This window comes from Microcaecilia unicolor, chromosome 1 (genome assembly GCF_901765095.1).
Source record: "Microcaecilia unicolor chromosome 1, aMicUni1.1, whole genome shotgun sequence".
NCBI lineage: Eukaryota > Metazoa > Chordata > Amphibia > Gymnophiona > Siphonopidae > Microcaecilia > Microcaecilia unicolor.
In genome coordinates this window covers 385,855,457-385,871,143 of record NC_044031.1, presented here as the reverse complement: position 1 = coordinate 385,871,143, position 15,687 = coordinate 385,855,457, and the positions used below count along the sequence as shown (strand labels likewise).

The following is a 15,687-nucleotide window of genomic DNA, read 5'->3' as shown; positions in this document are numbered from 1 at the left end:
AAATAAAGCTGTATATGGCTTTAAACATGCAGCTTGTATGCATGTATGAAAGCCATAGCACAGGCACTACTCTGAGCATCTACAGAGCAGCCGCGCTTAGTGATTGGCTGTTGTGCGCATACTTAGCTGACCGATTTGGCTTCCCTGCTACTGAGCTGTTCGTTTTTGTGAGCATCTCATTTGTATGCTATTTTGCTTTGTGAATCGCTTGGTATTTTCTGCTCAGTAGTCTTTATTGAGGTGGAAATACCAGGCAGTTGTTTCCAGGGACCTTTGTGCATCGCCCTCCAAATCCTCTTTAATAGTTGCCTCCTCTTCCCCCTCCCCCCCTCACAAACACAAGCAATGACCGGACCTCTCTTCTGACCTAATCTCAAGCTTATGGTGCTGGAAAGACCTTAAACATGCACAGATGCTCAAGGTCCAGCACCATAACCTCGAGATGAGGTCAGAAGAGAGGTCGGTCGTCATGGGGGGGGGGAGGGGGGGGGGAGAAAAATGGTGCCTCCATTAACAGCCCATTCTAGACATCAGAAAACCTAGTGTTTCTAATAATAGTCTGGGCAATTATTAGAGACAATACAGTAATTATGGTGGTGGTATTTACAGTATTTCAGTTTTTCACTAGAAGATAAACACATAATAAAATGTTATGGAGTGAAAAAGTTTCGGCTTTAAAATGTTTCCTGAAAAACAATGGTCACTTGGTGGACTGCACAAACTTTAGGGCCCTTTTACTAAGCTGTGTTAAGCACTAATGTGTGCCTAGCGCAGCTTAAAGTGGTGTACCGTGGGACGCACTCAGGCCTCCTACAGTAACTGTCAAATCTGCATATCCTAAAAATTTGGGGGGGGCACATCAAGGGGGGCAGAAAGTGGGCATTCCTGCACTAAACAGTACCACAAGCCCTCACTGCCTACAAAATGAGTGCCTGTAAGTGCTCTCACAGTAATATTTTAAAATGGCCACATGCTACTGGCAACATTAATGAATGGCCATTAATACAAAAAACAGAAAATCAGTCATTTTACGTCTGTGGTAACAATGGCTGTAGCACATGGAAAAGGCCCGCATAAGAGCCACTTTTTGCCACAGCTTATTAAAAGGACACCTTTATTTGCAAAATGGATATTGCTAGCAATTTTCAAATGCTGTCCCATTGGTGGTTAATCCCGAAGCGCACGCACCGCTGATGTCATTGACCAAGTTGAAGATCTGGTGATAAATCAGGAGGACTCTCTCTGCAGTCCCCGCTCCATGCAAAGACATTTCGAACATGCACTTTAAGCTGTCTTGCAAATAACTTAAATTCAACAAATGTTTTTTTTTTAATTCTTAAAACTAGCTTGCATGCAATGTGCTTAGCATTCCACATACATTGTTTATTTGTTCACATATTTCGAAGTATCATTATGTGACAGTTTTCAAAGAATAGTTTCTGGGCTTGTGAATCACAAGGAATTCAGGTGACAGTGTGACATCACAGAATGCAGAAGTAGAGTTGTGCAAAGGCAATGTTTACTCCTGAGGGAATTATTCACAATGCAGGATTCCCCACCTGCACAGGAGTGGAACCGGCAGCTCTTCTTAATCTCTCTGCCACTCCCTTACCGAGAACGTACAGCAAGAAGGGAGGAAGTGGATGGCTGCACATCGAGCTGCCGCCTCCTCTGTCGAACTAGGCCTGACAGTTTATTTGAACTGATGGGGGCTGTATGTATGGAGGTCTGCACATGAACAGCCAGGCCTAGAGCTGCACAGGAGGTGGCCTGATGTGCAATGTGCTGCTTTTCTGCTTGCTCCTTGATCAATTGGTACAGGGAGGGAAGGCAGACGAATCTCAAGTGGGGTGAGTACCGGTGAGGGGGAGAGCAGCAAGGTTGAGTGTGTGCCATGGGGAAGAGAGGGGGTTGGCAAGATGAATGTGCCATGAGAATTGGAGGGGGGATGGGGGAAGAGCAGGCTTGATTGTGTGCCAGGGGAGTGAAGACTTTGGGCCAGACAGGGAGAGAGAATTGCAGTCAGAGTGAGGTGGGAGGCTGGGCCTGAGAGAAAAGGCAGAGGGTGGGATTTCAGGCCTTAGGATTGAGTCATTCTGCCAAAAATACTACAAATAACTTCAGAATTTTAAAATAAGGTTAATAGTATTTGCAAAAAATAAGTACAGATATTAAAAAAAATTTGTGCAGAATTCCCCTAGGAGTAAATGTTGCTAGAAAAATAATCTATTGGCTTTATGGAAAGTTAACACCAACAGAGAAAAAGCTAATGAAGTTCTGAATAGATAGAATGTCAGGAAATGTACAAATTGACTGTAAAGTGGTTTTGTTTTGAGGTTTTTTTTTAGGTTCTGATTAGACTGAGATATATTCTGTCAGACTTCTTTTTGTGATGTATAGAATAGTCTGAACATACAAATTTTTGAGGCCTGCTAGCATTTTTCGCGCACGCTAATTCTAGAGACGTCCATATGTTCCTATGGGTGTGTGCAGTATTGTGTCTGAATGCACTAAAAATGGCACGCCTACAGCACAGCTTAGTAAACAGGGCCCTAAGTACCTGAGAATACTCCCCCTCCCCCCCAACACTTCTAGTCTCTGATAAGCTCCTTGTGACTCTGAGCAAGTCGCTTAACCCTTTATTGCCCCAGATACAAAATAAATACCTGTATATAATATGTAAATCGCTTTGATTGTAACCACAGAAAGACAGCATATCAAGTCCCATTCCCTTTTCCTTAGATATTTATCCTTATTAATAGTTTTGAGAGCACAGACTGAAGTGAGTTTTTCTCGCCTGACAAAAGGCAGCAGTGCTGGTGTTCCTGTGTTTGAACATTTTACTTCCTGCACAGGGAGTCCTTGGTTACTTGTCTGTGCAAGTTTATATAATCAGTTAATTTACATGGATGCAGTGTGGCAGCTGCTGGGGAAGGGATGGGGACTTGATTTCTGAGCTGATCATCTGCCAGTTTTTTCTGATGTTGATGGGTTTTGTATGTATTTAATTTCTTTTCTGTTCACTTTGCAGAGAGATTTAACCATGGAACTCAGAGTGGGAAACAAATACCGGCTGGGGAGGAAGATCGGCAGTGGGTCCTTTGGGGATATCTACCTTGGTAAGTGTGCTGGAACTGGGGAGATTTGGGAACTTTTTTTTTTTTTTTTTTGCTGTATTCCAGCCTAGCACTCTGGAAATGGAATAGTTGTCACCCCTCTTCTCTTCCTCCCCCCCCCCCCCCCCCAGTTATTTTTTCTAACCTTTGGAAGCCACTTTGTGCTGTTCCACATGTCACAGTTGGCATTTTGCCACACAGGGACTAGTAAGAGGTAGATGACAAACCAGTATTGGACAGCATATTGAGATTATTCTTAGTTCACTTCAGACATAAGCTCAGTCAACAGGCCTATTTGAGGCATCTTAGATTTGTCCTTCTGGCTATGCACCAGCCTAACCACGGATTTCCTAGTGGCTGCACAATTAAAGTACAGGAAACTCCCTATCCAGTCACCCCTCTGCTCTCTCACCCTTTCTGTGTGGAAGAAATTTCTAGTCTGGCTGCATTTCATATCCCCAAATCCCCCCCCCCCCCTCTCTTTAAAATGATGGCACTGAATATCTTACGCAGGGGATGGTATTTTTCAGCAGTACTGGGTCATTCTTTCGGAGGTTGTTTACACTTCTGATTATGCTCTGCCTTTTTCTGTCTTTCACTATATAAAGTACTGTTCTGAAAGGTTGGTAAGTATATGTTTCACTGTGTTAGTGTTTCTGCCTTCAGCTGACTCAAGACACACAGAGTGGAGAATGTGAAGGGGTTTGCAGGTGCTTTTGCTCATACAGTGGTGGAAATAAGTATTTGATCCCTTGCTGATTTTGTAAGTTTGCCCACTGACAAAGACATGAGCAGCCCATAATTGAAGGGTAGGTTATTGGTAACAGTGAGAGATAGCACATCACAAATTAAATCCGGAAAATCACATTGTGGAAAGTATATGAATTTATTTGCATTCTGCAGAGGGAAATAAGTATTTAATCCCTCTGGCAAACAAGACCTAATACTTGGTGGCAAAACCCTTGTTGGCAAGCACAGCGGTCAGACGTCTTCTGTAGTTGATGATGAGGTTTGCACACATGTCAGGAGGAATTTTGGTCCACTCCTCTTTGCAGATCATCTCTAAATCATTAAGAGTTCTGGGCTGTCGCTTGGCAACTCGCAGCTTCAGCTCCCTCCATAAGTTTTCAATGGGATTAAGGTCTGGTGACTGGCTAGGCCACTCCATGACCCTAATGTGCTTCTTCCTGAGCCACTCCTTTGTTGCCTTGGCTGTATGTTTTGGGTCATTGTCGTGCTGGAAGACCCAGCCACGACCCATTTTTAAGGCCCTGGCGGAGGGAAGGAGGTTGTCACTCAGAATTGTACAGTACATGGCCCCATCCATTCTCCCATTGATGCGGTGAAGTATTCCTGTGCCCTTAGCAGAGAAACACCCCCAAAACATAACATTTCCACCTCCATGCTTGACAGTGGGGACGGTGTTCTTTGGGTCATAGGCAGCATTTCTCTTCCTCCAAACACGGCGAGTTGAGTTCATGCCAAAGAGCTCAATTTTTGTCTCATCTGACCACAGCACCTTCTCCCAATCACTCTCGGCATCATCCAGGTGTTCACTGGCAAACTTCAGACGGGCCGTCACATGTGCCTTCCGGAGCAGGGGGACCTTGCGGGCACTGCAGGATTGCAATCCGTTATGTCGTAATGTGTTACCAATGGTTTTCGTGGTGACAGTGGTCCCAGCTGCCTTGAGATCATTGACAAGTTCCCCCCTTGTAGTTGTAGGCTGATTTCTAACCTTCCTCATGATCAAGGATACCCCACGAGGTGAGATTTTGCGTGGAGCCCCAGATCTTTGTCGATTGACAGTCATTTTGTACTTCTTCCATTTTCTTACTATGGCACCAACAGTTGTCTCCTTCTCGCCCAGCGTCTTACTGATGGTTTTGTAGCCCATTCCAGCCTTGTGCAGGTGTATGATCTTGTCCCTGACATCCTTAGACAGCTCCTTGCTCTTGGCCATTTTGTAGAGGTTAGAGTCTGACTGATTCACTGAGTCTGTGGACAGGTGTCTTTCATACAGGTGACCATTGCCGACAGCTGTCTGTCATGCAGGTAACGAGTTGATTTGGAGCATCTACCTGGTCTGTAGGGGCCAGATCTCTTACTGGTTGGTGGGGGATCAAATACTTATTTCCCTCTGCAGAATGCAAATAAATTCATATACTTTCCACAATGTGATTTTCCGGATTTAATTTGTGATGTGCTATCTCTCACTGTTACCAATAACCTACCCTTCAATTATGGGCTGCTCATGTCTTTGTCAGTGGGCAAACTTACAAAATCAGCAAGGGATCAAATACTTATTTCCACCACTGTAGGCGTTGCCACCTTAAGGGTTGCTTTGCTGTCCTATCCAGAAACAGCACCCGTACACAATCTGGCATATCTCGCTCTCGTTCTCTAGAAGTTGTTGGCAGTGGTAGCAAGTCATATATGCTACTTGTGGCCTATCTTGGTGCCTTTTTGCTGATGCAACTTCCTGTTTCTCTGCAGGCTGCATGTAGCAGAGGCAAGGTGCCAGGGCAAGCCGTTTCAGTGTATGACTTGCTACCATTTCTGGTGACCTCTACAGTGAAAAACGTGAGGTGGGGAGGAGAGAGATGCTGAACCATGGGGAGGGTTAGGAAGGGGAGCAGGAGCTGACTAGGACAATATGGGGGAGGGGTTGGGAGAACTGGGACTTCTTGATTGAGTGGGAGAATGTTGTGGGCAGAGCAGGAAATTATGGGTGGGAATTTGGAGGGATAGGGATGAAGGAGATAGGTCTCTGAAGTTGCTAAGTGAAGGTGGAAATGGGGTTAAAGGAATGGAGCTGGAACTTGTGAAGGTAGATGAGGGCTCAGTGGAAATGGGGTGGATAGAAGACGGGGGGTGGGGGGTAATGGTATTGCTGGAGAAGGGATGAGGGGAAAATCCAGTAGGTAGGTGAAAAAGGAGACTAAGGACTAGAGGGAGAATGAGAGGTAAAGAATCTGTGGGCATCCCCTCTGGGGCTGCAGGTTTCCTATGGAAGTGTAAGCTGCACCTGCACCATCTGCTTACCTTCCAAGTACCAAGTTCTTTGAGCGCCACTTCCTGCTTCTCTTTGGTTTAACAGCACAATCTTCCATTAACCCTCTCTGCTTCTGGGCTCATGCATGGGTCTCGGGTCTGACACAGGCATGAGCATCAGAGGTCACCTGACCTATTGATGAATGCATGTGGTGACCTCAGCACATAGTGCCAGTGAATCGGAGACAAGCCTTACATATGCGCACCAGAATGTTCCAGTTTCCATTTCTTCCTTGCCTGCAGTGCTGTGGTTCGAACCCAGAGCCTGAGAGCCAAGTGCCTGGCTGTATTTGAAAGCAGGGATCTTGAGACCCAAAATAAAAATGTTCAAGACCAGTAGTCTCCACATCCTGTAGAGTCACCACAAAACAAAAATCCATCTGCTTTAAATGGTATCTGGCAGTGGAAAGAGCATGTGCTGTTCCTGAGGTGATAATCACAATTTGAACACTTTTGTGTGGCATGTTCTAAGAGGCAGAGCCAGTGTTAGGAGTGGGCAAACAGGGCAGGGGTGGGGGGAGGGGAACCTGCCTGAAGCTGAAAGAGGGACAGCCTGCAAGCAAGCTTTGGGGCCCTCTCCCTAGTGTCTGCCCTGGGCCCCAACATGTCTAGCACCAGCCCTGTTAAGAAGGATAGCTCCATTGTTGGGAAATACAGCGTTTGTATTACAGAACTGGAGGTACAGGGTTTATATTGAGATTGGCTAATCCCGTAGAGAATCCAGATTCCCATGTGGAAGAATTTGTTGAAGGATGCTGGTTTTACTGGGCAGCTGAAACTGGCTGGAGAGGGGGATGGTTTCTTTATACATGGAAAGATCTGGTGTCTTTATACTGCTAATTTTAAAAGAAGGGAGGGGTATGATGTATGGAAATGTTATTTTAAACCCCCCCCACCCCCCCCCACCCCCCACACTGTTACCACCCCAAATATTTGTCTAGGGATGCCACTGGCTTTTCTCTACCCTCCTAGCAAAATGAAACCTGGTTCTCACAATTCAGGTTCCACATAGTCTCCTTCCTCAAAGTAGCTGTTTTCTAGGGCATTTGGACATCATTCTTCAGGGGTTTGGTGCAGTTTGTCTAATGGACAATTGGTCTAAGGATACAATTCATCCAAAGAGGCAATTTGTCTAATGGACAGTTGGCAAGATAAAGTTGTGAAGTCATACACTTGTCATGTGGCAGATTACTTTTTTTTTTTTAAAGTCTGTAATGAGAATACACCACATCACCACATGCTTTAATCTAATCAAGGCATTAACCCTGGAAGCCACTTGGTATTGTAATACAATAGGTAAAAATTTAACTGAATGCGATAAGAGGTGCAGAGTCATGTGTTTAATATAGAAGCGTAAAGACTTCAGTCACAAATAAATGTATTAAGTTACTAAAAAATTTGTTTAGGAAGCCAGTTATTAAATATGACTGGCTTTCAAATAGGCCTGTCCGTGAATGAGATGAAAACCAAAAGCTGTGAACTGAAATTGTATGTTAACAATTCTATAAATGGTAGAAACTGTTAAAAAGTTTATGCTTCAAGTATAAAATCCAGAACTGCAATTGATATTCAGTTAGTACAAACAAATGATGTTTATTTCAGTTAAATCACAACTGTTACACTAGATATATTAAGGAATAGAGTTCTGTGACTTGGTAGATTCAGAAAAGGAAAAATACAAGTTAGTTGCCCAAGGTTATCTTCTGTGCCTGCAACGTAAGCTTGTCGGAAATATGATGGGAGAAACTGCTTACTACTAAACATTATTTCAGGACTTAGTGGACTTTGCAGCTGACAACAATATCTCCCGGAAACCTCCCATTGTTATTTCTGACTTCGAACAGGCAGCCATACAAGTCTCTGCAGAAATTCCCAACTCCATTCTTAATGCTTGTTTTTTCCATTTTGGACAGAGTATATATAGGAAAATAGAGGGCCTAGGACTCTCAAATCAATACACAATAGATGAGGACTTCAGTATAAAGGTTTGCCAAATCGCAGCACTAGCTTTTCTTCCTCCTAATGAGTCAACTGGCATTGCTTGAATTGATGGGAGCCCTTCCTGATGAAGCAACTGACCTCACCCAGTGGTTTGATGAACATTGTTCATGGAAGGGTTTGCAGGACTCTTATCGACCGGCAAATCATAGTAACATAGTAGATGACGGCAGAAAAAGACCTGCACGGTCCATCCAGTCTGCCCAACAAGATAACTCATATGTGCTACTTTTTGTGTATACCTTACCTTGATTTGTACCTGTCTTTTTCAGGGCACAGACTGTATAAGTCTGCCTAGCACTAGCCCCGCCTCCCAACCACCAGCCCCTTGATTTGTATCTGTCTCTTTCAGGGCACAGACCGTATAAGTCTGCCCAGCACTAACCCCGCCTCCCAACCACCAGCCCCGCCTCTGCCATCCAATCTCCGCTAAGCTCCTGAGGATCCTTTCCTTCCGAACAGGATTCCTTTATGTATATCCCACGCATGTTTGAATTCCGTTACCGTTTTCATCTCCACCACCTCCCATGGGAGGGCATTCCAAGCATCCACCACTCTCACACAGAGTGTGATAGTGGTGTTGTTTACACCTTCTCCGTGGTTAGTCAATGCACATGTTGACCTGAGCATACCAAGAACACAGAACAGTGGAATTATGGCATAACAGATTGGAAGTGCTGGTTGGAAGAGGGCATTTTGGCGTTTTATAAGTTAATTGTCAAATTGCAGAAAGAGCAGAAGGATGTTGAAGGTCAAATGGAATGCATAATACAAGGTGAGCAACAAAAAGACCAGAAACATTGTGAAAGAAGCTGTGAAGATTGTATTTTGTCTGTTTTTGCACAGCAAGCCTCCTACAGTATTCTGGATTGTGGTACTACACTCAGTCTGTGCTTTTAGAACAGCATTGACAAACTTTTGGATGCTTTTTAATTTTCTCATAGATGTATCTGATCATAGGGGGAAAACTCGTTGAATGCTGAGGAAAAAGCTCTGTGTGACCGTGACCGTGTGGCTTGTGAGCACCACACATGGACTTGCAGGGAAAGGAGAAAAGACCTGTTTCTACCTTCATTAAGCAAATGGTAGAGAAACTTATGAGAGAGAGGGTATTTCTATAACAAATAGATGCATATATGGGGCCTGATCTTATAACAGTCTAAAAAAGCGTCTATTGTGTAAAGGCAACATAAGCTCCCAACTTCAGCCCCACTAGTGCACAGATGTCTTACACACATTTATACCTGCTCTGAAAAAGAGCTAAATGTGCATAAGTACTTGAATATGTTGTTATAAAATACTTGTATACATTGCAGCTACAGCCCCAGAAACAACTACATGCATATGCCACACTGCAATTTTATAAATGTCCTTTTCTGCATGTGTAAAACCATCCTTTACACGTGGAATAATCTTTATAAAATTACCCTGTATTGAGCCTATTTGTGACGGTCTTTGGGAAGACATGACTAAGGCCTAGTTGTGTTTTCCCAGAGAGTCGCATTTTATAAAGGCAAACCTCAAATTCCACCTTAGCGTCAAAAACCTTTTTATCTAAACAGTTTGAAAAAAATTTTTTTTTTTTTTTTTAGAACCCTCATATATGAAACCAAAAGCATAGAGGTGGAGTCCTTTGTCTCTTGGTCTTTCTTTTCCTGTCTTTCTCAGCTGTTCCCATCTGCTCTGTAGTGGTCAGGCTTCTGTCAGAGCCAGTGAAGTGCAAGTCCTGCTGCTGTCAAATCTTTTTGGAGGTTTTTGTTAAACAGAGGTTTAAAGACTCTAGGAGGAGAAGAGCGGCAAAATTGACGGGGGGGGGGGGGGGGGGGTGACAATGACATTCAAGTCAAGCTAGCACTTGAAAAATCTAACAGTGAAGAGAAATGGGCTCATTGAGCTGTGTGGTCACCCCCTGTAAAATATCCCTGCAGAATGTAGAGCTTAGGGCATGTACACAACTTTTTTTGTTCTAATTTTTAGACTTGTGTTGCGTCAGAGCCTCGCTGGGGCACGCCTCATGGTGGATGGCATTTTATGTGGAGCCATCAGAATGCACTGTGTAATGTAGAACCCATTAATTCTGGAATAGTCTTTGAAGGCCCTGTGATTATGTTTTAGGATTCCGTTCCACCTGTCCCATGTCCAAAAGCAAACTGGGATTTGTAGTCCTCCTGTTTCTACAACTTTTAGGTTGCATTTCGTTTAGGACAACAATAAAAGGTTTAGTGTTCATGGATCCTGCTGGTAAATATATCAGTGAAAGATAAGTTGCAACATGTGCCACTGGAACCTTCAGGCTGGTCTTTAAAAATATCATCTCTGGAAGGAGGGGAGGGGGGAAACCTGGGATTAATTTGCTGGTTGTGTCAGCTGGGGAGGAGTGGAGTGTCTCGGTCATATATTGGGCATTTTCTAAATTTAATTATGTGACTTATTATTGTGACCTCATTTTCAGTTAACTATGCTTCCATATTGCAGCTCTGTCTTCCAGGATGTAATGTTTTCTGTCAGCATCTTGAGATGGATAAGAAGGGGATGGTGGTGGCAGTATTGATTCAGAAAAGAGACTAAGGCTCTTTTTTCATGAAGGATGTGAATGTTTGTTGGGTGGACTAGTAGGAAAATTGGGCTGGCATATTCTTTTGGTATATTTGGCGCCACAGGTGTCGTAGGCCTCCCTGTCTTCACTCACTCAAATTTTTTTTAAGTGTCTTATTAGATTATATAGATTTATATTTTTAACTACTTGCAGTTTTTAAGTGCAATGACAAACTATCTGATGGTCCCTTCCCCACCGCCCCTTTCACCGAACTTCTCTTCTGTAATGATTTTACAGGGGTTCCAACACGTTGGGTGACTCCTTCCTGGTTTTTACCAGTAAGCTTCAAGCCCCTGGACATGCAGGTCATTTTGATTGGCTGATCCAATCATAGTTGATCATTTTTTTGAGGAGCTTTCCTCCTTTTTTTTTTTTTGTTTAACATATAAGGAAATGGATAAATGAATACAGCTTTGCTGTTAGGTAAATCATTTTATATTACACAAGTACAAAGAAATACACTTACCATATTGAATTCACATTCTTGCTATTCTGGTTTCTCTCCCTTGTTAGTACTTTTATATAAGGTTTGTGCAGCGAGCAAAGCTTATTTTGCAGCATGGGTTGCACTGGTGAAAAACTGTTCCCTGGGCCTTGTTTAACTAGTTGTTAACTTATAGACATTCCCTTTATAGCACCCACAGCTAACAAATTTACACCAGCTCCAAAAAAAGTGTGCATACATGCATATGTTCTGTGCATACATTTAAAAAAAAATATGTGCATATATCACAATTCTGCTCGTCGCCACCTGGAATGCCTACAGGAGGTTTTGTCAGCACATGTACCTTGTACGTGTAGTCAACTGCTGTACACAGTATATCCTTTGTGTCTCACCTCCTTCCAACAACTTGTTTTTGAAAGGGATGCGATGCGCAATGCTAAATACAGGCCTGGTACAGTGGTAAGTCAGATGTTGTGGCCCCCAAGTGTTTGCGAACTCCTGCCACTTTTACTGTGTTCTACAGCAGTGTTTCTCAAGTCGGTCCTGAAGTACCCCTTGCCAATCAGGTTTTCAGTTTATCCACAATGTACTTTTTTGGGATCTTGCCAGGTAGTTGTAACCTGGATTGGCCACTGTTGGAAACAGCATGCTGGGCTTCATGGACCTTCAGTCTGTCCCAGTGGCGTAGCCAGACCTGACATTTTGGGTGGGCACAGAGCTAATATGGGTGGGCACTATGTATATAGGTATGAGTAGCGTTTCTTAGAATACTCCTAAATAATGCCTTAGAGTGCACTTGATGAAGGATTTCTAATAAACAGTCTGCCCAACAGCTGTCCAGTATCAACATAAACCACATACATACTAAGAGCCTATGAAGCAAACCTTAACACCACCAATTCTGAACACACAAATACCATTAACAATACCTTTAAAAAGGCAACAGTGAATATACACAACAGCAATACGGGTCCCATTGGAAAAGTCAGACTGATATAGATCCCCACACAAACCACATGCCAGAAGAATCTCTCACTTTGGTCACATGCAGAACACAGACCAATCTTCGTCAATTACAGAAAAAAAGGACCAAAAATTTGAAATTGTTCAGTAGCCCAGCATCAGCCCTGTCCTTCCCTACCACCCATCCCTCCCTGTAGCCTGACATCAGTCCTACCCTTCCCTTACTATCCCCCACTCCATCCATCACTGTAGCCCGGCATCAGCCCCACCCATCCCTTCCCTACTCCCCTCATCCATCCCTATAGCCTGACATCAGCCTTATCCTTTCCTACCACCCCATCCATCCCCATAACCCTGCATCAGCCCTTCCCTACATCCATCCTAGTAATCAGCCCCACTCTACCCCTACTCCTCCCTCCATAGTCTGGCATCTCCCCCCAACCTGAAGCACAACACTGCAGAGCCCACCCCCACCCAGAAACCTGCCCACATTAAATATAAAGCTTTTTTATGTTATCTTGGGCACAGAAGAGACCATCCCCATCGAAAAACCCACCAACATAAAAAGATATGCAGATTTTTTTTTTAATTTTAACCTGGGCACTGAGTGCACTCCCACTCAGAAACCCACCAACATTAAAATTTATTGTTCGTGGCTTTATGGATGGGGATGGACTCTAAACTGCCTAGGGGAAAAAAGGTATATTTTTGCAGCACAATACCAGAAAAACAGAACATTGCTATACATTGCAAAATAAGACAGCAGATGTAAATTCTCAAATTGGACATATTCCAAACACTAAAATGAAAATAAAATGATTTTTTCTACCTTTGTTGTCTTGTGACTTTATTTTTCTGATCATGTTGGTCCCAGTCTCTAATTCTGCTGCTCTCTATCTGCTCCTTTAACTCCACTTCCATTCTTATCTCTCCCTACCCCTCCATCCATGTGCATCTGCTTCCTCTGCCTTTCCTCCCTCTCCATCCATGCCCAGCATTTCTCCTCTTTCCCTCCATCCATGTCCAGCATTTCTTCCCTTCCCCCCCCTCCATGTCCAACAATTCTCCTCTCTCCACTGCTCTCCTCCATGTACAACAATTCTCCTTTTTCCATTGCCCTCTCCTCCCATCCATGTCCAGCGATTCTTCTGTCTCCCCTGCCCACCCCTAGTCCAGCTGCATTTCCTTTTTGCCTCTCCTTCCCCTTTACCCTTATAGCCCAGCTCTCCCTATCACCTCCACCCCATGATCCAACAATTCCCTCTCCCCTCTCTCCCTTCCCATCTACCCCAAATTGGGGTCCATCAAATCCCTGTCTCCAATTCCCACCCTTCTCCCTTATGATGCATTTACTTGTCCACCCTCCCTTCCACCCCTATGGTCTGGTATCTTCCCTTTCCCCTTATAGCCCAGCAGCTCTGTGTTCCCTCGTTGCACCTCTGTTTCCTGTCCTCTCCAGTTATGGATCCAGCACAGCGCCTCTCCTCCCCCCCCCCCCCCCAACCAGTCCTTTCTTCTGTAGCGTCCCGCCTTTATGCAACTTTGTTTAAGTGCAGGAGGAAGTAGGAACGCTGCAGAGGGAAGGACCAGATCGGTGACAGACCAGACAGCCTGTTCCCGCTGCCAGCACAGCAAAGAATCTGCCGGTTCAGTTCCGGCTCTCTTCTGAAAAAACTACTTTTTTCTGCCTTCTGTGACCGTCAAAGAGACTGTCAGACCTGTCCTGCTCTCCTCGGCGGCGTTTCTCTATTCTAGCCTTCCTGCCGCCTTGTGTAGTGACCCCACCAATCAATGTTGGCATTCCAGTGACGTTGCGGTGACGTCAAGCCAAAGGCAGGGAAGCAATGGAGGGGAAGGAAAGCATGAGCCGGCAGCCGGGAACTCCCACGTGGCAGGTATTTTTTTTTTTTTTTGGGGGGGGGGGGGGGCACACCGGACTTACACGGAGGCAAGGGATCAGATCCGGTGCTCGATCTGCCCCATTCCTATGCAGCTGAGCCAGGTCTCTAGTCGGCAGCGCGGGGCCCCTGAGAGAGCAAGGCCCTGTGTGGCTGCACCAGATTGGAAGAGCAGGACAAATTGGGTGGGCCTGGCCTGAGATTGGGTGGGCCTGGGCCCACCCAGGCCCACCCGTAGCTACGCCCCTGGTCTGTCCTAGTATGGTAATCCTTATGTACTTAATATGCATGAAAGAGATTTGCATATAATGGAGGCAGTGTATGCAAATCAAGTTCATGCATATTCATTGTTGATAATCACATACCGGACTGGCAACGGGTACTCCAGGACTGGACTTGGGAAACACTAAGTCAGGTAAAAAAAATGGCAGGAGTGTGCAGACATTTGGGGGCCACCACATCTGACTTACCACTGTCCTAGGCCTGGATTCAGCATTGCACATCACATCCCTTTCAAAAAGAAGTTTTCAGAGTGAAGAGGTGGGGCACACAGCTTGTAAAAGTAGGCCTTGGTCAGCACTGTGAGAGACCGGGGAGGGGGAAACGTGATGGGCAGCTGGCACAAACCTGAGATTACACAAGGGTCAATTTTATCCCCAGTTTTGTTTAATATTTGTTTAAAACAATTATGCAAGGTATTAATTCCATATTTTAATACTGATGATTTCTAGATTAGATTAAGCTTGGGGAACGACAGGCAGTTTTACTGCTGAGGTGCAAGTAAGTGCAAAAAATTTGCAACCTTTAATAAAAGCGGGCTCATAAGTCTTATTACCCTTATTGTTTAATCTTCGAGTCCTTTGGTCCATATTACGGAACATATTTGGGGTTTCCAGACACCTGTTTGCAAATGACATTTGTTTGTGGATTGAAGCCTTACAAATTCCATAGCATCCCACAGATCAATCCAGACACTTGTGGGTTATGTCCCTCTACCAGCAGGTGGAGATGGAGAGAACTTGAGGTTTACTATATGTGGTCATGTGCAGCTCTCTATCTTGCAGGTGGATGGTCATAACTGTGCAGATCTAGATTGATGGGCTCCTAACTGTTCAGCTCTAGATTGATGGGCTCCTGGCCTGGTCCCCAGGGTCTAGTCAAGCTTCTGGGTTGGGGTGTCCTGGTCTTTGGACTTAAGTGCACACCTGGTGGTGCCAGGTCCCTTCCTCCATCACGCCCTCCTTGGCCTGACCAGGGTTTGTGGTTCTCACTCTCCTGACTTAAAAAAAAAAAAAAAAAAGTCTGAGATTTATTTTGTTCTGGCATCCTCTCCAGCCCTTATTAAAAAAAACAAACAAACAAACCAACTCCTCAGTCTGTTTTGTCTAGCGTGGTGAGTTTATGCCGGTTTGCAATACTGGCTGAGGGGTATGAGGACCGACTTGGCATGTGACAGCAATTTCCAAGGGGGTAAATAGTCTTTACCCTACCTGTGCTGGTGGGGGAGAGCAAATGCAGCTCCCTGTGTGGGAGCCACTGGGCTGCTGCTGTTTCCCTGCTGGAGCCCCACCCATTGCACCTTTGTGGCTCACTTTGGTGGGTGCAGGGCATCTGTTT

General features: G+C 44.7%; 1 protein-coding gene across 2 annotated transcripts in view; it reads left to right on the top strand.

Annotated features, from left to right (window-relative positions):
• Positions 1-3,034: 3,034 nt before the first annotated feature.
• Positions 3,035-15,687, top strand: part of LOC115474896 (casein kinase I) — a 93,306-nt gene continuing 80,653 nt past the window's right edge. For both annotated transcript variants that reach the window (XM_030210592.1, XM_030210598.1), the window contains exon 1: positions 3,035-3,119. In XM_030210592.1, the coding sequence (XP_030066452.1) occupies positions 3,044-3,119 (76 nt within the window). In that variant the 5' untranslated portion in view covers positions 3,035-3,043. The remainder of the gene's footprint in view (positions 3,120-15,687) is intronic.